Here is a 25,206-nt window from a genome sequence, read left to right as displayed (position 1 = left end):
TTTCTTGGAATCTTAGGGGACACAGGCACATGTAGGGTTTTGGGGGTGCCAGAACAAAGAGGATGGGCTTGGATGAGTTGTCCCAAACACCCTATAAGAAATACCGATGACAGTGGTGCATAAAGGGCAAGTGCCTTGTACCCTTCCTGCCTGTATCCATCAGGGCTCTTAGTTGCCAAGAACATAGATTATCAGAGAGGTAGATTATAACGCTAATAACCTGGGAAAATACCCAAACACACCACAAGAGCCTCTCTGGGGAGCAAAACCCCTGTATTGGCTGCTCAGAACCTCTGATGGTCAGGGCCAGACTCCAGGGTGCTCCTTCACAATCTCCCCCAAAAATCAGAGGCTTCTATCACAGAGGCCACTAGCTGACTGTTTTCCATTTTCGTGGACATTTCCTCTTGTGGTTCACTTTTTTTTTTTTAACAACGAAGCCCAACATTTATCGAGCGTGTATTATCTCCCAGCTACTGTTATCTGCTTCATTTAATTCTCACAGTCACTCCATGAAGTAGGGTATTATTTTTATCCCAATTTATAGATGAGAAAGCTGAGGATCAGCAAAGCGAAGCAACCTCCTCAAGGTCTAACGGTTTGTAAGCAGGAAAGCCAGGCCTCATACTCAAGCCTGTCTTGTGTATTTGGTACTTCATAATCCTACCTGACATGGTATTATATATTTTTTGGTAATGGCTTTATCGAATACAATTCACATACCATATAACTCCCCCATTTAAAGTGTACAATTCAATGGATTTTAATATAGTCACAGCGTTGTGAAGCCACCGCCACAATCAATTTTAGAATATTTTCTTCTCCCCAAAAAGGAATCCTATATGTTTTAGCAGTCACCCCTCATTTCTTCCTACCCCCTTCCTGAACCCAGCTCAAGGCAGCCACGAATTCATTTCTGTCTCTATGGATTTGTCCATTCTGGATATTTCATGCAAATGGAATCCTACAGTATGTGGCCTTTTACGTCTGGCTTCTTTCTCTTGGTATAATGTTTTAAGGTTCATCCATGTTGTAGCGCGTGCCGGTGCTTTGTTCCTTTCTACGGCTGATAAATTCCATCGTGTGGATGTAACACATATTGTTTATCCACTTATCAGCCGGCCGACTTTGAAGTCGTTTCCATTCATTGGCTATTATGAGGAATGCTGTGATGAATGTTTGTGTGCCAGTGTTTATGTGGATATATGTTTTTATTTCTCTTGGGCATTGTGGCCCACTTTTGAAAAAGCCCACAATGTGTTTATTGGGGTGGTTCTCCACCCATCTCCATTCAGGTGCTCTGAGTGCTGCTTCCTTCAGAAGGAACCTCCTCTGTCCCCCTTGCTTTTCCTCCTGAGGCTGACAGCACAGTGGAGCAGCCAGCACACAGAACCACTGTCCGGCTAAAGACGGTGGTGATTTTATAGCATCCTGGGCATTTCACATCCGTGAAGTTGGAGCTGGGGCTCTGCACCGGGCGCTCCTCTTTGTGTTTTCTCTTCTCTTCTGGAGATGGATGAAGGAGATCCTTAGTGAGCAGAGTGTGTGTGGGGAGGTCACCACTGGAAAAGTGGCTCACTTGAAAAAAATTATTGATTTTAGGGAAAGGAAGAGAGAGGGATAGAGAGAGAAAAACATCCATGAGAGAAACATTGATCAGCTGTCTCCTGCACGCCCCCTACTGGGGACTGAGGCTGAAACCCCAGCATGTGCCCTGACCGGGAATCCAACCCGTGACCTCTTGGTTCATTGGTTGACCCTCAACCACTGAGCCACACTGGCCAGGCATGGCTCACTTTTGACCCAAGATTATGTGGATGCATCTGATAGGTAGAGTCTAGAAGGAATCTTCTGAGACCAGAGAATGTGAGGTCCTTGAGGGCAGGGACTGTCTGATTCCTTGGACATTCTGACTTCCTCCCCCCACCCCAGCTTCCCTGGGACTGATGGGACATGGGGCTTCAATAAATAGTTAAGAAATTTAATTGTCTCTTTTCTTTATGTTTCCTCAGGTCACTTCCTATATCTCTGTCTTCCTGTTTCCGTTGATTTACTGATTCATGACAAATGACCGCAAAACTTGGTAAATAAAAACAATGATGATTTCTTATTTCTCAATATTCTGAATGTTGACTGAGTGGTTCTTCTCCTGGTCTCTCCTGTGCTCACTCAGGAGGCTGCAATCAGCTGGTGAGCTGACTGGGTACTTGGGAAGCTGGGATGCTTCTATAGGTGGGTGTGTCTTTCCTGGTGGCTTTTTATCATTCCGTGGTCTTGGCTGGGCTTCCTTTTATGGTGGTGAGAGCATTTGCAAGAGCCCAGGCCCTACTACACAAGCACTGATCGAATTTCTGCATTAATACTCCATTGACCAAAGCCAGTCACATGGGCAAGATACCATCAGTGTAGGAGGAGACCACACTGGGGCTTCTGGGAGGAATGGATCATCAGGGCCACCCAGGTAAGTCCATCACACTGCCCCAGGGCTCCCTCTTGTTTGCAAGGCCGTGTAGTTTGCTGTATGAGAATGGGCTGAGGTGCCAGATGGCCTGGGTCATAGACTGGCTCCACCATTTGTTAATTGTGTGACTTTGGCCAAATGACTCAACTTCTCTGTACCTCAGTGTCTTCACCTGTAAAATGGGTTGATATTCATCTATTTCATAAGGTTGTTCTGAAGATTATGCATGCAAAATTCTTAAGTTAATGCCAGGCATGGAGATAAACAATGGCCATCATTATCGCTTTCCCCCATCACCTCTGGCTAATTTTTTGGTGTTCCTAATTGCTCTCCTGTCTGTTGTGAATGATATTGGACTGTTAGAACAGAGACCAGCTACTAGAAACAGGTTCATTTCTCTCCCATGTAAAACAAATCCAGAGGTAGGGCTAGTATTTCAGCCCTGCAGATTACCAGGGATCCAGGCTCCGTTCGGTCTTCTGCTCTGCCAATCTCAGCGCACAAGCTCTATTCTCAAGATGATTTCTTGGTTCACTGTGGCCGTTGGAGCCCAAGTCATATTCAAAGCAGAAATTACATGGAAGGAGTTAAGGGCATAAAGGCACCTGTCTGTAGGCTATTTCCTATAAGAAACTTTCCTGGAAGCCCCACCCAAATACTTGAGCTTCTTTTGTCTTAGCTACTCTAGCTGCAAGGAAGGCTGGTAAATATCCTTTAGCGAGCGCGTTGCCACCTGCAGTTAAATCAAAGTAGTGTTATTAAAGAAGTGGAGAATGAATATAGTTTAGGTCACTAGTAATCTTTGCCACACACCTATAGCCAAATGGGGAGGGTGTCGGTGTGGAGAAAAACAGAAATGTCAGGCTGACTTTTTTGCTAGAGTGTCATTTCTATGAGAACGAGGGTTTTTGTGTTTTGTTCACCCCTGTTTACTTACCCGGTGCCTACCATACAATAGGCACTCAGTGAGTGTTGAATGAATTGTTGAATGTACCCCTGGCTAATACTCTAAGGAACAGAAAAAAATGTAACTTTTGGAACATGGTAGAAGTTTTAAAAAGAAATACTTACTGATTTACTCCCAATTTTTTTATTTCAAAAATTTTCACTCTTACAGAAAAGTTAGTACAATGAACACTCACATTTCCTTCACCTAGATGCGCCAGTGTTAATATTTCGCCTCCCTTTCTCTCTCTCTCCCGCTTGAAAGTAAGTTGCGGGCATCACAATACCGCAGACTAAATACTTCCTATGAACCTCAAAACAAGGGCCTTATCCTACATAAATCACAATACTCCAAAACTTGAACATTATAGTAACTGTAGCAACACTATATTATGTAACATGTACTCCACATTCAAATTTATCCAGTTATACCAACAATAGCTTTGTCCTTTAAAAATATGTACTTTTTCAAATTCAGAATCCAATACAATCAAGATGGTGCATTGCAGTTAGATGTCAATGTCATAACTTTTTCTGTCCTTTGGTCTGGAGCAGTTCCACGCCTTTTTGTTTTGTTTGATTCTTTTTTTAATAATTTAAATTCAGTTTAAACACTTTTGTCAAGAATAATTCATAGTCCAGCCAGGGTGGCTCAGCGGTTGAGCACTGAGCTAGGATCCCGGAGACTGAGGTTGGATTCCTGGTCAGGGCACAGGCCCGGGTTGCGGGCTCGATCCCCAGCAGGGGGCGTGCAAGAGGCAGCCGATTCATGACTCTCATCATTGATGTTTCTCTCTCCCTCTCCCTTCCTCTCTGAAATCAATAAAGATGTATTTTTTAAAAGAGAGAGTAATTCATAGATGATACTGTGTCCTCAGTGCACCGCATTCATGAGAACGTGATGTGAGTTTGTCTTTTTCGAGACTGGGTTTCCAAAGAGACATAGTAAACACAGGATGCCTGAGGCTGCAGCTGGCATAACAAGATTTCTCCATTGTAAAGGTTTCCTTCCTTCCTTCTAGGTCACCTGTGGGGTGATACTGGAGACTATGTGACTATCCTGTTTCTTTTTTTAAAAAATATGTTTTCTCAATCAATCAAAGTGTAGCACATACAATTGTGTATTGTACATAATACTTGATAGTAAATGACTCCCTTTCTGTTTTGGCATTTACTGTACTTTTTATCATTATTTTAGATGCACTCCTTCAACCTACATAAAAGAGTTTCCTGTAGAACAGTCTGCGTGTTACCCCGGCAGCAGCCTCGCACATCCCGTGTTTACCATGTGTCTTGATTGCACCATTTTCTCTTGTGCTTGATTTAATATCGTGTTGTTTTATACATTAGTGTGGCCTAAATGTGCAGACTTCCTAAAGTCCACAGTAGAGGACAGTAGTGTCCCGGCCTTCACATTCCCTCGCGCCTCACTCACTGACTCACCCAGACCAACTTCAGTCCCGCAGGCTCCCTTCCTGGCACGTGCCCTGTACAGGTGAACCATTTGTTATCTTTTATACCATATTTTTACTGTGCCTTTGCTGTGTTTAGATGCACAAATACTCACCATTGTGTGACCCCTGCCTCCAGGACTCAGCACAGTGACCTGCGGTGCGGGCTTGAGCCCGGGGGCAGTGGGCTCTACCATACAGCGGAGGCGCGTGCGGGCCGCGCATCTCTCCGTGGGAAACGCGCGCTGTGATGTCCCCACAGGGCAGAATCGCCTAATGGGGCATTTCTCAGAACAAAACCCCGTGGTTAAGTGGCGCGGGACTGCAACTGGGATCTTCGACATCTATGTTCCCCAAAGGCCTCAGAAATCACACCTACTCAAGTCGGGTCAGAAATTCACAGACCCTCAGAGGAGGCATTTGGGGAACTAAGGCTGGTCCAGGGCGCGTGGGTCAGCACCACAGTGGGCGCACGAATCGGGTCTCCTCCAGACCAACCCCGAAGATCCAATCCACACAAGCACACACATCCCACAGCACAAACAGCATCTTGTCCTCATTGTTTATTTGCACAATTTGTACAAAAAGTAGAAAAATAAATATTTTATCTTCTGTGAGTTTGATAATTCACACACATAAATAAATAAATAGTGGTTGGGTGGCAATAAATTAAGAAGAGTCGGGGATGCATAAATAAAATTTAAGTCGCTGGGACAGGTGCAGGTGGGTCTCGGGTCAGACACACAGGTCTCCATCAGCAACACATTTCAGGTCACGGGTGAGGAGGCGGAACAGGTTGAATGTGACAGAGGCTTCAAGGCAGCCACGGGACTCCTGTGAGAGGAAGGGACAGGTACAGGTCGGTGTCTGTCCATCATCGGGGCTCCCGGTGGTCCCCAGACACTGGTCACTCCCTGGGCACTCACCTTGTCCCGAGCCTCCTGGAGGCGGTGGAGCCAGTGGCGGAGGTGGCCCCGGGGCCTGGCGCCTGCTCTGGGCTGAGCTGGGAGCTGTGGGCAGAGGAGGGCGTGTGAGGAGGGCCAGGGGCAGAGGGGGACATATGGGTGGAGGGAGCCCACAGACATGGCCTGGGAGGGAGCCCAGGGCACTCACACAGGCCTGCAGATGGGAGTGGATGTGGCGCAGCATGTGAAGGGGCTGGTCCAGGATGTCCCCCAGGGTCGAGTTAGCCACAGTCTCCAGGACCTCCAGTGTGAGGTCCAGCTCAGCCTCCAAGGCCACAGGGCGCTCCCACACCTGAGGAGGGGACACAGGGACAGGTGAGAGCTGCACATGAGAGGACAGGTGAGGAGGGTCAGGTGAGGAGGACCCAGGAGGGAGCAGGTGAAGGGCAAGGTCAGGAGAGAGGGGACAGGGAAGGCCAATGTGGGCAGGCCAGGGGAGGAGGCCAGGGGCCTGCTGGGGGGACAGAGAGACAGGGCCAGTGAGAAGAGGCGGCGAAGGGGCCACCTCAGAGCCAGAGGAGCGGGCCCAGGTGAGGGCAGGGCTGGGCCTGACTCTCCCAACTCACCTGCAGCTGCCTCAGGTCCCGGGTCCTGGGGAAGGGGCGGGCGCTGCAGCTCCAGCTCTTCAGCAGGAGCGCCTCCTCCTGGACGGCAAGGGCACAGGTCAGCCACAGCCTGGGCTGCAGCTTGACCTCTGCAGTGGGGTTGGAGGGGGGCTAACACAGGAGCAGGGCCTTAACCCCCAAAGGATGGCAGAGGCTTCTCCCACGCAGAAGAACCCGAGTCAGCGCCCTGCAGCCAGAGCGGGACAGAGCCCTGTGGGAAGGCTGGACCTTAGCCAGACGAGGAGGGTCCAGGTCCACCTTGAGCCACATGGAGCCCTGTGACCCACGGAGGGAGGGGGGAGGCTAGCCCACAGCAGGTGGGGCAGTGGGGACACTCACCAAGGCGTCCTTGGCCCTCTTGAAGGCCTTCATCTCTTGTGGGGACAGAGACTTGAACTGGGCCATGTGGCAGCCCCTTGCACCCGGGAGCGTCCTGAGGGGCTCAGGGACAGGAACGGCTCCTGCCCCGCTCAGCACCGCGGTCAGCAGCAGCAGCACCAGCGTGCAACCCACAGTCAAGTCTGTGTTAGGGAAGGATGGACAGATGAGGGGACAGTTTCAGGGGCTGCGGGTGGAGGCTGTGGGAGGGGGTCACGGACAATGATGGGGGCTCACCCAGCTTCATCCTGGCCTCTGGTCTCGGGTTTTTCTCAGCAGGTGGGGATCCAAGTGTCCTCTCAGGGGCTGTCACCCAGGTCTCACTCAGCCTTGTTTGGTGTCCAGACCTCAGTCTCATCTTCTGGGTCTCAGGCCGCTGCTCTGTGTGTGTCTGAACTTGCATCTCTGCTGCGATGTGAATCCTGCCTGAGCTCCCTGGTGCATCTTTTAGCCTGGACACCCGGGCAATCCCAGCTGATGTAGGAAAAGGGAAAACACACCAGCCACTAGGGGAGCCCGGGGCTGGGGAAGCCCGTGGGGGCGGGGCCTGGGGCCAGGTGAGCAGCTGGAGGGAAAGAGAAAGTGACGCAGGCTCAGGTGCACCCACTGCAGTGACGTCCTAAGAGGAGTCTCCGGAGGGGCAGCCTCAGCCCCTGATGGGAGGGGACAGAGGGACCTGTCTTTCTGCAGGATACCCCAGTGCAGGCAGGGGCTTGACTAACGTCTTTAATTGTCTAGACACAGAGGGACCCAGGAATAGGAGGCTCTGCTAGGGAACTGGGACGGGGCCAAGGACTTCAAGGGACCCTGCTCAGTTTGTGACAAACATCTTCATTCATTCACCAAGTATTACTCAGGCCCCACTTTGTGTCAGGCTCTGCTCAAGGTGCCAGGAAAAGAGCCTTGAAAAAAATCCCATAAAACAACACTTGCTGGAGCCTTTTACTAGAGAGGAGAAAGGGAGAGTGGGAGGGAGGGGTCTGCGTGGTGTATGTCACAGCAGGTGACAGAAAAGGAAAGCGCTCAAGTGAGGTGGGAGCAGAGTGTAGGAGGGGGGTGCACTGACTGACGGCCTGAAGAACCACATTTGAGCCAAGACTTAAAGGCAGTGAGGGGGAGCTACGTGAAGGTCTGAGCGGGAGCAGTGAACACAGAAGGAAAAGAAAGACGTCCCCTCTTTGGCAAGTGCTGTATGTGTCACCCCATCACCGAGGCTTTGCCACAGTGTGGTATTGAACCTGCAGTAACATCAAAGGCACACTGTACTTTGCCTACATTTAAAATATGGAATAACGTTTGTAGAACCCGCCTGAAGCTTAGTGTTAGGACATGTTTTAAAAATAGAGTCTCTACCGCTGGCCGTTGCTCAGTTGCTTAGAGCATCCTTCCCATATACCGAGGTTTGTGTTTGGTCTGTCAGAGCCCATGCAACAATCAACCAATGAATACACAGCTGGGTGGAGCAACAAGTCTACGTTTCTCTCTCTCTCTCGCTCTATCCCAAAAAATCAATCAATAAATTTTTTTAGAAAGTCAGTTTCTTAAAATAATAAACAATAAATAAATAAATAAATAAATAAATAAATAAATAAATAAATAAATAAATAAGAAATGCAATACAGGGACTCAGAGATCTTAAGAGGCCAGCCCAAGGTCACACAGCAAATAGGTGGTAAGGGCAGGATGTGAACCAAGTTTTTTCTGAAACCCAGACAATAACCACTATACCCACCAGCTTCTGTGTAGCTACATCTCCAGGACACAGAGGTGAATTTCTTGCACAGAAGGTGCCAAGGGCTTTTTCACACTTGGCTCTCACCCCAACCCCTTTTCCCATTATTCATAATTCCAGGGAGAGAGTGGACAGAATCTGGAACTGGGAAAATTGAGCTCTGATGCACAAAAATGCTCAAAGCCAAGAAAAGGGATGTGCCCAAGTCACCTCCCAGGGCATTGGGCAGTTTCTGTCCATTGCAGGGGCCTTAACCCAGGGGAGGAGGCATTGCACCAATAGCGAATTCGGAAAATGGACATAGGATCTCAAAATTCCTAAACTTCATTCTTGTTTTTCTTAGAGAGGAAGTTCAGTGAGGTGGTTAAGAGCATGGGCTATGGAGCTAAAGATGTGGGATTCAGACCTGGCTCTGACCCTCACTAGCTGTGTGACCTTGGCAAAGAGCCCTGCAGTTAGCAGCAAAGATCCCCAGCCCACAGACTTGGACAAATAAAAAAGTGCAATTGTTTGTGTATTTATGTGTGTGGTTATTTAATAGAGACCATTAAATAAGACCATCCTATGGCCTCAGCTGGAAGCTTTATACACAGGATTTCAATGGACATTACTCATTTTCAAGGGAAAGATAATTATGCCATTATACAGATGAGGAAACTGAGGCTCAGAGAGAAGTAATTTGCCCAGTCCCACCATAATTAAGTGGCAGGGTCTGAATTGAAACTCAAGTCACCTGATTTCTCTGGCTCAGCATTTTTAACTCAAAAGTTCCCCTCAGAATGATCACAGGGGGACAATCAATGTAAATGCAAGAATATTTAATAATGGCAATAAATTAACATGGGAAGACAGAATAGCAAATTACACAGGGATTTCACAAATACAAAAGACACATGGGTAACAGAATCCAAAATACTGCAGTAACCTAAGGACTTTGGGCCCTTTCACTGCCAAATCCCTTAGGGGATGAGGCCTCCCCAGTGGGGAGATCCAAGAGTCACAGATTCATAGAATCTCCAGGCAGACTCTGAAGGTTCCAATCAGGGCGTGGGACCTGCCATGGGAGACAGGGTCCTGGGCTTCTGGTAACCAGAGAAGTAGAAACTGGTCCATGGAAGAGGGGTCAGCGACCCAGGTGGACCCAGGACTCAAGTCTCTTCCTGCCAGACAAGGCCCCTGGAAGACCTTAGGGCAATGCATTCCCCAGAAATGTCCCTGCTTCCGGGGGACAGGTTGTCATCACTGGAAAGGTATCCCTGCTTCATCTTGCACCCAGTGCAGGCCATTGAGGTCAGGCCAGCAGCGGCAGAGTCTCCTGAGCTCAGCGCCCGCTGGCTGGAGACCTGCCTCGAGGAAAGCGCAACACAGAGCTGCCCTGGCTGCCACCTGCCTGCAAAGCCACAGGTCCCCACAGAGCTGCCTCCAGATCAGAGACAAAGTCTGGAGTGAGCCACCAGCTTCAGGTTCCATGTGAGCAGGTGCAGGAGGTTGAAGATAACTGTGGCTTCATGGCACAGAGGCGAGTCCTGGAAACAGGGAATGAGGCAGAGTGGTGCTGAGGCAGGAATTTCCTCCCAAGAAAACCCCTCACTCAGGCATCAATCAATCCTCAGCCCCCGTAGGGCTCCACCACAGACACCTCCCCCCCCCCCGTGGTCTACCGGGTCTCTGTGTTTTGGGACACCTCCTAAGTGGCAGGAGGGAATTCCTCGAGGATCCTGGACGCACCAGCTCAAGCTGGAGGGGGACAGGAGGTAAACGAAGGAGGTGAAGGACACAGCTTCTCAGCCCAGATCTTCGGATGCCAGGAGGACCGGCTTTGTTTCTGGGCGGGTTTGGGGCTCAGGGGGCCAGATCGCGAATCAGGCTGCCTAGCTGTGGGGCGGGAGAGCGCAGAGCAAGCTGGTGGGGGTGGAGGGTCCATGTGCTGGGGACACTCACGCATGCCACCACTTCCTTCCTTTCGGCCGCCAGCAGCTCCAGGGTTGGGATGACACCGGGGAACAACTCAGGGCTGGACAGGCTTCTTAGCATGGCCTGGGCTTCCCAAAGGCCCTGTGAGTGGGGCTGAAATGCACCCCTAGCGGAGCACTGCACCCCATGTGAGCCCAGTCTGCCTAGAGGGGGCGCCCTTTTGTGATTAGCAAGAAAGTACTTTTTCCATTGCTTTTTAGAGATGGTGGAAGGTGGGGAGAGAGAGAGAGAGACACATCAATAGATTACCTCCTGTACGCACCGCAACTGTGGCCAGTGATTGAGCCTGCAACTGAGGTACACGCCCTTGGCTGGAATCAAACCCAGGACCCTTCAGTCTGAGGGCCGATGCTCTGAGCCAAACTGGCCTGGGCCAAAAAAAATATTTCTAATAAACTTAGTGTAGCCTGAGCTTGCAGTTCTCCAGTAAAGTCTACAGTAGTGAACAGTGATGTCCTGGGAACTTCACATTCCCTCACCACTCACTCGCTGACTCACTCGCTTGACTCCTGCAAGTTCCCTTCATGGTAAGTGCCCTGTACAGGTGCGCCATACTTTTCACCTTTTTATACCATATTTTTACTGTACATAGAAAACCACTGTACCATTGTATTGCAGTTGCCTACAATATTCAATACAGTAACATGCTGTCCAGGTTTGGAGCCTAGGAGCAAGAGGCTGTACGGTGCCAATGAGGTGCGTGTGGGCTGCACCATCGGCGTGAGTCAGGGCACGCTATGGCGCTCACGCACCATGGGACTGCCCAGCAATACTCTGCTCAGGATGGGTGTCTATGGTTAAGTGGTTAGTTGGGAAAGGAATAAATACCATTTAATAACAGACTATGGAAGTCAGAGCAAGTTTGTCAAAGACTCAGATGAGGCAACACCAGAGAGAATAGAAGGAGGAATATTCATGCAGAGAAAGGAAGACAGAAAACAGAAAGAGACAGACGAGGGTGTAATGAAAGCGAGAGCACTGGAAACTCCCAGTATGAACCCCCCAGGCAGATGTCTGCCCGGGCACCTCTACCAATTGGTGTGTTTTCAGTTCATTCCTAGAGTGCAAAAGAAAAACAGAGGCAGAAAAGAAACACATGTCCAGAAAACAGAAACAAGCACTTGCCTGAGGATAGAGATTTGGGGCAGAGCCATCGCTGGCACCGTGGGACCAGGGTAAAGTCCTTGCGCCCAGGCCAGCATCCCACTGGGCCAGGGGCCAGCGCTGATGTTTGGAAAACTTCACCTGACCGGGGAAGCCCAGCTGCTCATCAGCCTGGCACATAAAAGCCACCATGGAGGGTGCAGGCAGTGCTGTCGAGGGTGGGCGCCACTCTGGACATTTTGCAGAGGACAGTGGAAGGCAGGCCCCGCTCCAGCACGAGGCGCCGAGGGCACATTGCAGGTGAGCAGTGAGGGAGAGGCTGAGGGAAGGGGGGTCTCAGGCCCAGTGCCTCTCTCCGCTGGGGGTGCTCATCCCAGCGCCCTGAGATCCGTCCCTCTGCCAGTCTAACCAGGGGCAGGGGCTGGACTCCAGGCCTCCCCCTCGGCCTCCCTGAGTCCCTCGTTTCCTGCAGGGGCAGAGATGGGACCAAGTGGCACAGCCGCAGTGTCCTTGTGGGTCTTGGTGACCGTGGGCATGGTGGTGGACACCGGCTTGGCTGAACCCAGGCGCTGCCTCCTCTCGCACTACCGCTGGCTGGAGCCCAGGGCGCTGGCCGCCGTCAGGGCGCTGAGGGACCACTACGTGAGTGATGCCCAGGCCCCAGGGCCGGGGACGCTGGGCCTCTGGGTACAAGATGCTGGCCCTGTCCCAGGGGCCCTGGCATCCCAGCGGCCAGCACGCCCATCTCGGACCTCAGGGTCCCGATTTCTGACCACAAGACCTTCCCAGCCGCCAGCATCATAAACGCAGAAACTGCCTACCTGCCGGTCACAAAAGGGCGCCCCCTCTGGGCGGACTCGGCTCACGTCGGGGTGCAAGCTCCCCAAGGGATCATGTCGCTCGGCGACCACGCCCCCGAGAGCTCCGGGGTTCAGTGCACAAGCTGCGCGACCGTACCTGTCAGTCCCGGTCCACGTCCAGGAAACCCCGACACCCCAGCGCTTCAGGGGCGCCAGCGAGGAGGCCCAACCTCACCCCGTCCATTGTCCCCTCCAGGAGGAAGAGACACTGAGCTGGGGGCCACGCAACTGCTCCTTCCGCCCAAGGAGGAATCCCCCGCCGCCGTCGGTGAGGCCCGCGGGCTGGAGCGGGGGTCGGGGGCCGGGGCCCGGGGCCGGGGGGCCGCGGTCTGTAACTCCACCGCCTCCCCGCAGTCGTGCGCGCGCCTCCGCCTGGTGGCCCGGGGCCTCTCCGACGCCCAGGACGTGCTGAGCAGCCTGCCCCGCCCTGATTTGTTCCCCGGCGTCGCCCAGACCCTGGAGCTGCTGGTGGCCGCGAGGAGGGACGTGGCGGCATGTGTGAGTGTCCCCCACGCCCCTCACACCTCGTTCCTCCGTGCTCTCCGGCCCCCCCGCCAGGCCGCCGGGATCTGGCCCGCGGGGTCCCCAAACCGTCCAGACGGGATTCGGCTCCTGCTGGCGTTGGCAGATCTGGGCTTTGGTTTGGGGATGGGCGGCTGTAGGGCGGAGTCGGTGGGAGACTCGGTTCTTCGCATCCGTCCTTTACCTCCTGTCCCCCCTCCAGCTCCAGCTGGTGCGGCCAGGATCCTCGAGGAAGCCCCTCCGGCCACGCAGGAGGCGTCCCAAAACCCGGAGAGCTGTGAGTGGAGCAAGGGGAGGGCAGGGACCGCGGGGTTGGGGGTGTCCTCTGCCCAGGAGCCCGGCCTTGGCGGGAGGGGGGGGGATGGATTGATAGCAGACAGAAAGGGTTTCTCTGGAGGAAATTCCTGCTTCAGCCCTGCTCTGCCTCCTTCCCTGGTTCCAGAGCTCTCCTCAGTGCCACCAAGCCAACGTCATCTTCAACCTCCTGCGCCTGCTCACATGGGACCTGAAGCTGGTGGCTCACTCCGGACCTTGTCTCTGATCCCCCCACGGCCCCACTGGGAGAGAACCCGTGGTTTGCAGGCCGCTGGCTTGGAGGGCAGCTCTGCCTTGCGCTGTCCTTGAGGCCAGTCTCCAGCCAGTGGGCGCTGACGCTCAGGAGACTCTGCTGTCCCAACCTCGACGGCCTGCCCTGGGTGCACGATGCAGTGCGGGTACATTTCCAAGGACAGCAACCTGTCCCCCGGAAGCAGGGACATTTCTGGGGAATGCATTGCCCTAAGGTCTTCCAGGGGCCTTGTCTGGCAGGAAGAGACTTGAGTCCTGGGTCCACCTGGGTCGCTGACCCCTCTTCCATGGACCAGTTTCTACTTCTCTGGTTACCAGAAGCCCAGGACCCTCTCTCCCATGGCAGGTCCCACGCCCTGATTGGAACCTTCAGAGTCTGCCTGGAGATTCTATGAATCTGTGACTCTTGGATCTCCCCACTGGGGAGGCCTCATCCCCTAAGGGATTTGGCAGTGAAAGGGCCCAAAGTCCTTAGGTTACTGCAGTATTTTGGATTCTGTTACCCATGTGTCTTTTGTATTTGTGAAATCCCTGTGTAATTTGCTATTCTGTCTTCCCATGTTAATTTATTGCCATTATTAAATATTCTTGCATTTACATTGATTGTCCCCCTGTGATTATTCTGAGGGGAACTTTTGAGTTAAAAATGTTGAGCCAGAGAAATCAGGTGACTTGACTTTCAATTTGGACCTTGCCACTTAATTATGGTGTGACTGGGCAAATTACTTCTCTCTGAGCCTCAGTTTTGTTATCTGTACAATGGCATAATTATCTTTCCCTTGAAAAGGAGTAACGTCCATTGAAATTCTGTGTATAAAGCTTCCAGCTGAGGCCATAGGATGGTCTTAATTAATGGTCTCTATTAAATAACCACACACATAAATACACAAACAATTGCACTTTTTTACTTGTCCAAGTCTGTGGGCTGGGGATCTTTGCTGCTAACTGCAGGGCTCTTTGCCAAGGTCACACAGCTAGTGAGGGTCAGAGCCAGGTCTGAATCCCACACCTTTAGCTCCATAGCCCATGCTCTTAACCACCTCACTGAACTTCCTCTCTAAGAAAAACAAGAATGAAGTTTAGGAATTTTGAGATCCTATGTCCATTTTCAGAATTCACTGTTGATGCAATGCCCCCTCCCCTGGGTTAAGGCCCCTGCAATGGACAGAAACTACCCAATGCCCTGGAAGGTGACTTGGGCACATTTCTGCTCTTGGCTTTGAGTATTTTTGTGCATCAGAGCTCAATATTCCGAGTTCCAAATTCTGTCCACTCTCTCCCTGGAATTATGAATAATGGGAAAAGGGGTTGGGGTGAGAGTCAAGTGTGAAAAAGCCCTTGGCACCTTCTGTGCAAGAAATTCACCTCTGTGTCCTGGAGATGTAGCTACACAGAAGCTGGTGGGTATAGTGGTTATTGTCTGGGTGTCAGAGAAAACTTGGTTCACATCCTGCCCTCACCACCCATTTGCTGTATGACCTTGGGCAGGTCGCTTAACCTTTGACTCCATGTATTTTTTCCCCATATTTACTTACTTTTTCAAAAAACTTTATTTTTAAAACACATGACAACAATGAATCACTCTACCAGGGTTACTTCATATTTAAAATGTAGGCAAAGTACACTGTGCCCTTGATGTCATCATGGGTTCAATACTACACTGTGGCAAAGCCTAGGTGATGGGGTGACACATACAGCAGTAGTTGCCAAAGAGGGGGCGTCTTTCTTTTCCTTCTGCGTTGACTGCTCCCCCTCAGATCTTCATGTAGCTCCCCCTCGCTGCCTTTAAGCCTTGACTCAAATGTGATTTTTCAGCCCCCTCAGTCAGTGCAATCCCCTCATATGGTCAGCTGTGACCCCACTTTAGTTATTTCATTTTCCGTTATCTTTTCTAATGTACATGTGCTTAACCCTGTCATCCCCCCCCCTCTAGTAAAAAGCTCCACGAGCCCTGGCCAGTGGGGCTCAGTGGTTGGAGCGTCGCCCGCTGGGCAAGGTTGCCGGTCAGGGCCCAGGCCCAGGTTTTGAGCTCGACTCACAGCCAGGGCAGGTGCGGGATGCCAGCGATCCATTTTTCACTCTCACATCCATGTTTCATTCTCACATTCATGTCTCTCTCTCACATCCGTGTTTCACTCTCTCTCTCTGCCCCTCTCCCTTCCTCTCTCCCTTCAACACTTTCTGAAAACCAATGGGAAAAATATCCTCAGGTGAGGATAAGCCCGCACCCCCAACAACGAAAAGGCTCCAGCAAGTGTTGTTTTATGGGATTTTTTTCAAGGCTCTTTTCCTGGCACCTTGAGCAGAGCCTGACACAAAGTGGGGCCTGAGTGATACTTGGTGAATGAATGAAGATGTTTGTCACAAACTGAGCAGGGTCCCTTGAAGTCCTTGGCCCCGTCCCAGTTCCCTAGCAGAGCCTCCTATTCCTGGGTCCCTCTGTGTCTAGACAATTAAAGACGTTAGTCAAGCCCCTGCCTGCACTGGGGTATCCTGCAGAAAGACAGGTCCCTCTGTCCCCTCCCATCAGGGGCTGAGGCTGCCCCTCCGGAGACTCCTCTTAGGACGTCACTGCAGTGGGTGCACCTGAGCCTGCGTCACTTTCTCTTTCCCTCCAGCTGCTCACCTGGCGCCAGGCCCCGCCCCCACGGGCTTCCCCAGCCCCGGGCTCCCCTAGTGGCTGGTGTGTTTTCCCTTTTCCTACATCAGCTGGGATTGCCCGGGTGTCCAGGCTAAAAGATGCACCAGGGAGCTCAGGCAGGATTCACATCGCAGCAGAGATGCAAGTTCAGACACACACAGAGCAGCGGCCTGAGACCCAGAAGATGAGACTGAGGTCTGGACACCAAACAAGGCTGAGTGAGACCTGGGTGACAGCCTCTGAGAGGACACTTGGATCCCCACCTGCTGAGAAAAACCCAAGACCAGAGGCCAGGATGAAGCTGGGTGAGCCCCCATCATTGTCCGCGACCCCCTCCCACAGCCTCCACCCGCAGCCCCTGAAACTGTCCCCTCATCTGTCCATCCTTCCCTAACACAGACTTGACTGTGGGTTGCACGCTGGTGCTGCTGCTGCTGACCGCGGTGCTGAGCGGGGCAGGAGCCGTTCCTGTCCCTGAGCCCCTCAGGACGCTCCCGGGTGCAAGGGGCTGCCACATGGCCCAGTTCAAGTCTCTGTCCCCACAAGAGATGAAGGCCTTCAAGCGGGCCAAGGATGCCTTGGTGAGTGTCCCCACTGCCCCACCTGCTGTGGGCTAGCCTCCCCCCTCCCTCCGTGGGTCACAGGGCTCCATGTGGCTCAAGGTGGACCTGGACCCTCCTTGTCTGGCTAAGGTCCAGCCTTCCCACAGGGCTCTGTCCCGCTCTGGCTGCAGGGCGCTGACTCGGGCTCTTCTGCATGGGAGAAGCCTCTGCCATCCTTTGGGGGTTAAGGCCCTGCTCCTGTGTTAGCCCCCCTCCAACCCCACTGCAGAGGTCAAGCTGCAGCCCAGGCTGTGGCTGACCTGTGCCCTTGCCGTCCAGGAGGAGGCGCTCCTGCTGAAGAGCTGGAGCTGCAGCGCCCGCCCCTTCCCCAGGACCCGGGACCTGAGGCAGCTGCAGGTGAGTTGGGAGAGTCAGGCCCAGCCCTGCCCTCACCTGGGCCCGCTCCTCTGGCTCTGAGGTGGCCCCTTCGCCGCCTCTTCTCACTGGCCCTGTCTCTCTGTCCCCCCAGCAGGCCCCTGGCCTCCTCCCCTGGCCTGCCCACATTGGCCTTCCCTGTCCCCTCTCTCCTGACCTTGCCCTTCACCTGCTCCCTCCTGGGTCCTCCTCACCTGACCCTCCTCACCTGTCCCTGTGTCCCCTCCTCAGGTGTGGGAGCGCCCTGTGGCCTTGGAGGCTGAGCTGGACCTCACACTGGAGGTCCTGGCGACTGTGGCTAACTCGACCCTGGGGGACATCCTAGACCAGCCCCTTCACATGCTGCGCCACATCCACTCCCATCTGCAGGCCTGTGTGAGTGCCCTGGGCTCCCTCCCAGGCCATGTCTGTGGGCTCCCTCCACCCATATGTCCCCCTCTGCCCCTGGCCCTCCTCACACGCCCTCCTCTGCCCACAGCTCCCAGCTCAGCCCAGAGCAGGCGCCAGGCCCCGGGGCCACCTCCGCCACTGGCTCCACCGCCTCCAGGAGGCTCGGGACAAGGTGAGTGCCCAGGGAGTGACCAGTGTCTGGGGACCACCAGGAGCCCCGATGATGGACAGACACCGACCTGTACCTGTCCCTTCCTCTCACAGGAGTCCCGTGGCTGCCTTGAAGCCTCTGTCACATTCAACCTGTTCCGCCTCCTCACCCGTGACCTGAAATGTGTTGCTGATGGAGACCTGTGTGTCTGACCCGAGACCCGCCTGCACCTGTCCCAGCGACTTAGATTTTATTTATGCATCCCTGACTCTTCTTAATTTATTGCCACCCAACCACTATTTATTTATTTATGTGTGTGAATTATCAAACTCACAGAAGATAAAATATTTATTTTTTTACAATTTTTGTAAAAATTGTTCAAATAAATAAGAAAAATATGTTTTCTCTGCTGTGGCATGTGTGTTTGTGTGGATTAGTTTTCTCTTGTTGCCAAAACAAGGTATTGCAAACCTAGCCTCTCAAAACCGTAGAGGTTTACATCCAGCCAGCACGGCTCAGTGGTTGAGCATCGACCCATGAACCAAGAGGTCCCAGGGTCAGGGCACATGCGTGGGTTTCGGGCTCCATCCCCAGCAGGGGCCTGCAGGAGTCAGCCGGTCAATGACTCTTCTCATTGGTGTTTCTATCTCTCTCTCCCTCCCCCTTTCTCTCTCTAAAATCAATGAAAACACACACAGACATACATACACACGTGTCAGTATCCACAGCTATGGGTCCCCCAGGACTGAAATCCAAGTGTGCTCAGCGAGACTGTTATAGTGAGGCCCCAGGACAGAAGAATTCACCCCCATGTTCAGTCTAGCCGCTGGCAGAATTCTATTCCCTGCAGTCGTCACCCAGGTCCCCGTTTCCCACGGGCAGGGAGTGTCCATCCGTAGCTCCTGCCAGCCTCTTTCTGTCCCCTGCATGTCAGAGCCAGCAGCTGTGTGTCAAATACTTCTTGTACCCGGAATCCCTCTGACTTCTCCTTCCACCACATTTCTCTCCTTCCTCCAGCTGGAGAAAGTTCTCTGCTTTTAAGGACTTATGTGTTCAGACTGGGCCCACTAGGATATTCCAGGACAATCTCTTTTAACACCTATAATGCTTAGTTACATCTGTAATATCCTTTTGCCGTGTCACACAAGATATTCACGGGTTCCAGGGACTGGGCTGGGCATCTTGGCACCATTATTTGTTCCTCCACAGTATGTGTGTGATTGTGTCCGTGTGTGGCTTCTTCAAGGGGATGTGAGTAGATCACCTAGATGCATTGTTATATGTAAATAACATGAAATAAACTTGCCTTAATAACATTTATAATTGCACATAGTGAGAAGTCTGGATAGCAGGGTCCTTTTAAAGCTGTGTTGTTTAATGTGCTCCATAGGCCACATGTAGCTGGCACTTGAAATGTAGCCAGTGCAAGTTGGGCTGTGCTCTAGGTATAAAATATACCCTAGAATTTAAAAAAAATTTATTAAAAATTCTTTAGATGGTGCCTGCCAAGTTTCTCTGCTGTAAGATGACTCTTTTTCTCTTTACAATAAATGTGTAGAGAGACTTTGAGACTATGCAAATACCTGTTACTTCTCAAACTTTGACCCACTCATTTTAGCGTCCACTGATGGTGTTTGCCTGACTGTTAATATTATGTCAGTTATCAAATAATTTCATCATTCTTTTTACATTTATTCATTAGCATTCTACTCTCAGGAAGAGCTTTGCTTCCCTCCTTCATTTATGTCTTTACCGATTGATTTATAACAACATGGACCACTGAATTCTTATTTTATTCAGTGGATTATAATTCTTTGCTAGAATTTCTGTTGATGCTCAAATTGTCCCAGACCAGGCCGATGGGAGCCCTTTCAAGATGGCTCCTAAGCCCTTTCAGTGTGTGCCCATCACCCTCTGAGCCCCTCCTTGCTTTCTGGACTAAGACGATCCAGGCTCATCTTGTACTTTCCCTGCCTCAGCTTCATAACCAGCCTTTTTGCCAAGGAGCTCTGGTTCTATTTAGATTATGGTGTTTAATACCATAAGTTCAATGGATGCGTGTCTCTCACATCAGTGTTTCTCTCTCTCGCTCTCTGTCTCTCTTCTCCTCCTTCCCTCCCTTCCACTCTCTCTAAAAGCCAATGGAAAAAATTTCCTTCAGTGAAGATTAACAAACACAAACAAACACCATGATCTGGGTGCTAGGTGGGCTAATTGCTACAGGGATGTTGTTGCTTCTACACCCTCTCAATGGACAAAGCTAGGAAATAGATGGATGGATGTACAGAATTTTTATTCACTGTAAAAAAGTAAAATGCCACTACTAATAATTTTTATGTTGATTATATATTAAGTGATAATATTTTGGGTATATTGGGTCAAATAAAGTATATGTAAAATAATTCCACATATTTATTTTTACTTGTTAAATGTGGCTACTAGAAAATTTAAAATTCCATATGTGGCTCACATGATATTTACATTTGAACAATGCTTGTTTAGAGGGCATGATGTCATAGTGGATCTAGGTGCTTTGCATCTGACTGATCCTCCATCCTCAGTGTACTAGCGCCGTCTCCACTCATGACCATGGTATGGCTGCCACAGCTCCAGCCATCACATAATCATCCAATTGTCCACAAAGGAGTGGCAGGGACTCCAGCTAGCTGTCTCTGATTTTTTCTCCTCTCCTTCTCTTACTTGGAGAACCCCTGACTTGTAAATGGATCCAACAGTGCGCCACTAAATCAGCATTTTCCAACCATCCTTGCACCTGTGGCACTAAGTTCTGGCCAGTGCATAGGAGTGAAAGAGATCTGGGTCCCTTGTTAGTTGTTTCTTTGAAGGTCATGGCAATGCCCCCCTTGCCACCTTTCTCCTTTCCTACTGAATGGCAGAGGTAAGAGCAGCCAGCTTATTTTGCCTTCACTTTTCTAGGGCATTTTCAGTGGATATAGAATCTTGTTTTGACAGCTTTCTTTCTTCTTTCAGTGCATTGAATTCAGTCCCCTCCGTCTGGAGCTCCCTCCATGTTGGGTTTCCTCCTCTCAATTTCCAACTGCTCTGGCAGCCCCAAGCTTTGGTATCTGATACCTCGAGTCAATAACTGCTTTTCTGCTTGAGTTCAAGCTGTCCCTTGCCACATGGATAGAGGTCTGTCCCAGAGGAAAAGCCATATAAACTTACTCTCACACCGTGTTCTGTTCTTTAAAAGGTGGAATTCCCTCCAGTTTCTGCCTGCTTCTGGTTGCTCTCCAGTATCTTCAAATACAGGGTGTTCCAAAAAATGTATATACAGTACACTGTAACAGCTGATAGCTCAATTTTGAAAGTGAAATGTAGTTTAATAAACACAGCCTTTATAATAATTTAAAGTGTATGTATACATTTTTTGGCACACCCTATAATTCGGTTTTTTTCTTTCTTTCTTTTTTTTAAAATATACCTTTATTGATTTCAGAGAGCGGAAAGGAGAGGGAGAGAGAGAGACAGAAACATCAATGATGAGAGAGTCATTGATAGAGCCCGCAACCCGGGCATGTGCCCTGACCGGGAATCGAACCCTGATCACCTGAATCCCAGGTTGACGCTCAAACTGCTGAGCCACGCCTGGCCGGGCCATAATTGGGTTTTCAAAAACATTTTGCCCAGAGTTGGTAATTGTTATCCATGGGGAGGTAGCCAGCACCCTCTCACCTGTCTTACCTTTCTCTGTCTCCTGTTCACCCTCAGGTGAGTGATTCTCACTAGGGGTCTCCCGGCATTGCAGTCAGATGTCAGCTGGGACTTGATTGAGCTGAAAGCCTGACAGGGTGGCACTCAGGGAAGGGCCATCTACCAAAAAGTCGGGGGAGCATGTCAGTGTTGAACTATCAGCTGGCAGCTTCATTGCAGGCCACACATGCTTCCCGTGGGTATGTGTCTTTGTGCACACCCACATCCATGTCAGAATCAATGGGTGTGTGCCCACCACAGCACTGTCACAGGTAGGGGTCGATCTGGCATGACCACCCTGCTGTCTCCCCATCCCACCCCCGTCCTCTGTGGACGTGGACCCAAACACACAGATGGCAGACAAGGACAACGTGATAAGGGCTATATTGCAGAAAAGGCAGGGTGGGAAGGGGGGCAGGCAGAAAGCTCTCTTGCTTTGGGATTGGGGCCTTCAGCAGGCCCCAGGGACAAGGCCAGGTGAGGGGCCCATCATTCTGTAGGGGCTGAGATCAGGAACCTCTAACGCATCAGTAGCATCTGCAACAGAAAAAAAAATTATCACCAGGAAGTGCCAGAAACTCAGAGATCCAGGGTGTTGGGGGGGGCTCTAGAAACGTGAGATGAGGTGGGGGGCTGGGGCTGGGCTCCAACTTCAGGAGCTAGGAGTCCTGGCCTGGGATTTTGGGGCTGGGGGCTCTTGGAGCTCCTGGGGGTAGTGGGCGGGGGGGGGGGGTTTGGAGAGTCCCAGCCAGAGTCTATGAGCTTGGATACCTGAGTGCAGGGTGGGCTCAGAGGCCTCCAAATTGGGTTTGGGGCTCCAGAACCTTACCAGGGACCTTAGGACTGGTTTGGGGTTGAGGCTGTCTTAGAGGGTGTAGGTGGGTAGGGAGCATAGGGCTAGATAGGGTGTCCCTCGAATTGGGTCTGGGGTCGAGGTCTGGGTCAGATGTAGAGGCCTGGGGAAGCTCTGGGATCTGATGATTTGGGGAGGAGGTGGGACTGCCTTAGGGGGGGCTCCAAGGTGAGGGAGGGGATGGCTCAGCATCCCCAGGCTAGGCTGGGCAGCTGCGGAGTTAGTGGCCCTCCCTGGGGAGCACAGCTGTGGGTAGGCAGGTGGGGGAGTGGGACAGGAAGGTGGGGGGGGACGGGGTCAGCTTCTGAGTGTGGGAATCCCAGAACTGGGCCTGAGAGATCCCAGGGGCATGGGCTTAGGGGAGCGGTGCAGGTGAGAAGGGGGACCTCCAGGACTGGGCCCAGGGACTCAGGGCTCTGGACAAGCCCTGAGGCCTGGACGGTGGGGCTGGGGCCTGGGCTGGGCCCTGAGCTCTGGCCGCGGATGTGGGCACGGGGCGGGCAGGAGGGCACCTGCAGTAGAGGGAGGAGATGGCGTTGGACCAGTGGCCGAAGATGCCCCTGCGGTACTCCTCAAGGCGCGGGTAGGCACCAGCGGTGAACTTGTGCGTCTTGCCGGCCTTGCCGCGGCGGGACCACACGGTGAGCTCGCAGCGCGGGGCCACCACCAGGGAGGAGATGACATTTGTCCAGTCAGAGGGCAGGAAGGGCAGGTCCCTGCCAGGCTCTATGGACAGCTCGGCGCCTGCGCAGCAGTTCTCGTAATAGGGGTCGCTCTTGTCGTAGACCTTGGCGCAGGTCCGTGTCCCATCGGGGTTCTTGAGGTCAGCGGCTGCGGGACAGGCGCCTCGGACGCCGGGGATGGCCACCAGGGCCAGGGCCAGCAGCAGTGGGCACAGCGGGGACATCGTGACACTGCGGAGCGGCCACACTGCGGGGCCGCGCCCCTGTGCGCTTTTATGCTCCTGACCCGTGGGAAGGGACAAGCTGCGAGATTAGGCCTCGGCAGGGAAGGGGAGGGCGACCCCTCCCCGGGAGCCGGGACAACTTCCTGGCCCACGTGGCCAACACACGACCCAGAAATACAAGGTGCACATATTTGTGTGCAACGGAACAGCTGAAGTTCTTATGAGGCAGCAACGATACACGGGGAGTCGATACACGGGACCCGAGGGCAGTCACCTGCCCACAGCCCGGTGGCAGGGTGACCGGGCTCGGGCGGGAAGGGCCCTGAGAAGGCGCCAGGAGGGAACCGCCGCGCTCCCTTGGGCGCCCGGGAGGCTGCGGGGGGAGGGGCGGGGCCGGTCCCAAGGCCTCGGGAACGCGGAGGCTGGAGATAAGGGGAGGCCGGAGGGAAGGGGCCGGAGGGGGGCGGGGAGGGGCCCCCTGCCTCGGGCGGGCATTTCTCACCAAGTTTGGAACCAGAGTCTGCGAGGCAGGAGCAGCCTATTAGTGTAACGCGAACAACCAAGTGAGGCCCCGGCAGGTGGGGCTCGGTTGGTTGGGCTGCGGTCCAGGGCACCCGGGCGCCCAAAGGTTTGGGGTTCAGTTCTCCGTCAGGGCTCATGCCCGGGGTTTCAGGTTCAATCCCTACCAGGGGGGTGCAAGAGGCAGCCAGTCTAGGTTTGCTCTCACACAGATGTTTCTCTTTCTACCACCTTCCTCTCGCTCTCTAAAAAATCAATAAAATAAAATAAAATAATAAAATAAAATAAAATAAATAAAATAAAATGAAATAAACTCATTGCAAAACACTGTGCAAAGGCTTGGGGTAATTGCTCTAAAAGTAACGAGTGCTTACAAATGGACAGGAAAGAAGATGGATAAGCCCAGGAGGCCGAGAGGGAGGGAGAGAGGCTGCCAGCCCCCCCCACCACTTCCTAGGAGCTAGAAGATTCTCCACCAGGTTGGAAATCTTGATCTCTAAAGTAAATAGGACCTATTGAAATGTATAATATCTTTTTAAATACGTTTTTATTGATTTTAGAGAGAGGAAGGGAGAGGGAGGGAGATTAAAAATCAACAATGAGAGCGAGTCATTGACAGGCCGCCTCCTGCACACTCCCTACTGAGGATCGAGCCCCCAGCTGGGGCATGTGCTCTGACCCATTACCACGGATTCCAGCCATGATCTCCTGGTCATGGGTTCACACTCAACCGCTGAGCCACGCCAAGCCGGCTGAAATGTATAATACTTTAAAACTTTTGTATAGCAAAAAACCCAAAAACCTAATCTGGGGGGAAAGATATGATTCCTGTAACATACAATAAGTGCTACCAATCAGCACATTTCACTGAAAATGTTTTTTACATTTCACCAAAAAAGGTTTATTGGCCTTTTGGGTAGAAACGGGAATTTTTTTGCCAGGAAGGGTGATCCCGTCCTGCCTCTGCTGGAACCAGCATGTGGCCTCCTCCTTGCTGACTCTGTGTTTGGCCCCAAGCAGCCTGTCCCGCGTTTCTTGTCTGAGATGCTGAAAGCTGGCCACCCAGCACCACATAAGCCAAAGGAAAAAGCAGGGAGCAGGACAGGAGGTGGAGGGAGCCTGGGATCTCGGGTGGGACAGGCCCCGGGCACCTGGGAGCCTGGCCAAGGCCCTTCAGAGGCTCTTTGGCACTCCTGGTCTCCTGCCAGACAAGAGCAGGCTCCAAGTGGATGAGCTGCTCTGACAGACAATAGTTCACACCTGTGGTTCTGTGGGTGAGTCCAAGTCTGGGCCTCAGTTTCCTCATCTGGAAAATGGGCAATATTTCCTCCTACGCTAGAGGACTATTTTGAAGATTATAAGGGATAATTGAAAGCTCGAGGGTCAAAGGAACAGCCTGGCACCAAACCCCAGCTCCTCCACCAGCTCTCGCACAGGCTTCCACAGGGTGGAGACGATGGTGGTGCCGCCTCGGAGCGCAGGTGTGAGGA

At 52.2% G+C, this 25,206-nt stretch overlaps 4 protein-coding genes across 4 annotated transcripts; 2 read left to right on the top strand and 2 right to left on the bottom strand.

The window, feature by feature from the left end:
- Positions 1-5,592: 5,592 nt before the first annotated feature.
- LOC107534163 (interferon lambda-3-like) lies at positions 5,593-7,052 on the bottom strand. Its single transcript, XM_016209156.2, has 6 exons — positions 7,043-7,052; positions 6,767-6,948; positions 6,389-6,466; positions 5,971-6,114; positions 5,784-5,867; positions 5,593-5,691 (listed from the first exon to the last, which is right to left on the bottom strand). Exons 1-6 carry the CDS (start codon positions 7,050-7,052, stop codon positions 5,593-5,595), a joined length of 597 nt encoding a protein of 198 aa, XP_016064642.2.
- A 5,043-nt stretch (positions 7,053-12,095) lies between these two features.
- LOC107534143 (interferon lambda-4-like) lies at positions 12,096-13,538 on the top strand. Its single transcript, XM_087826688.1, has 5 exons — positions 12,096-12,257; positions 12,672-12,743; positions 12,830-12,973; positions 13,200-13,274; positions 13,440-13,538. Exons 1-5 carry the CDS (start codon positions 12,096-12,098, stop codon positions 13,536-13,538), a joined length of 552 nt encoding a protein of 183 aa, XP_087682814.1.
- Positions 13,539-16,500: 2,962 nt separating this feature from the next.
- LOC107534162 (interferon lambda-3-like) lies at positions 16,501-17,935 on the top strand. The gene is made up of 6 exons (XM_016209155.2): positions 16,501-16,510; positions 16,605-16,786; positions 17,087-17,164; positions 17,414-17,557; positions 17,661-17,744; positions 17,837-17,935. Exons 1-6 carry the CDS (start codon positions 16,501-16,503, stop codon positions 17,933-17,935), a joined length of 597 nt encoding a protein of 198 aa, XP_016064641.1.
- Positions 17,936-21,964: 4,029 nt separating this feature from the next.
- LOC148091056 (syncollin-like) lies at positions 21,965-23,197 on the bottom strand. The gene is made up of 2 exons (XM_087827427.1): positions 22,803-23,197; positions 21,965-21,974 (listed from the first exon to the last, which is right to left on the bottom strand). Exons 1-2 carry the CDS (start codon positions 23,195-23,197, stop codon positions 21,965-21,967), a joined length of 405 nt encoding a protein of 134 aa, XP_087683553.1.
- Positions 23,198-25,206: the final 2,009 nt, after the last annotated feature.

The sequence above is a fragment of the Miniopterus natalensis genome, chromosome 18 (genome assembly GCF_054644295.1).
Source record: "Miniopterus natalensis isolate mMinNat1 chromosome 18, mMinNat1.hap1, whole genome shotgun sequence".
Classification (NCBI taxonomy): domain Eukaryota; kingdom Metazoa; phylum Chordata; class Mammalia; order Chiroptera; family Miniopteridae; genus Miniopterus; species Miniopterus natalensis.
Note: the sequence above shows the minus strand (reverse complement) of the source record. Positions and strands in the feature narration are given on the sequence as shown.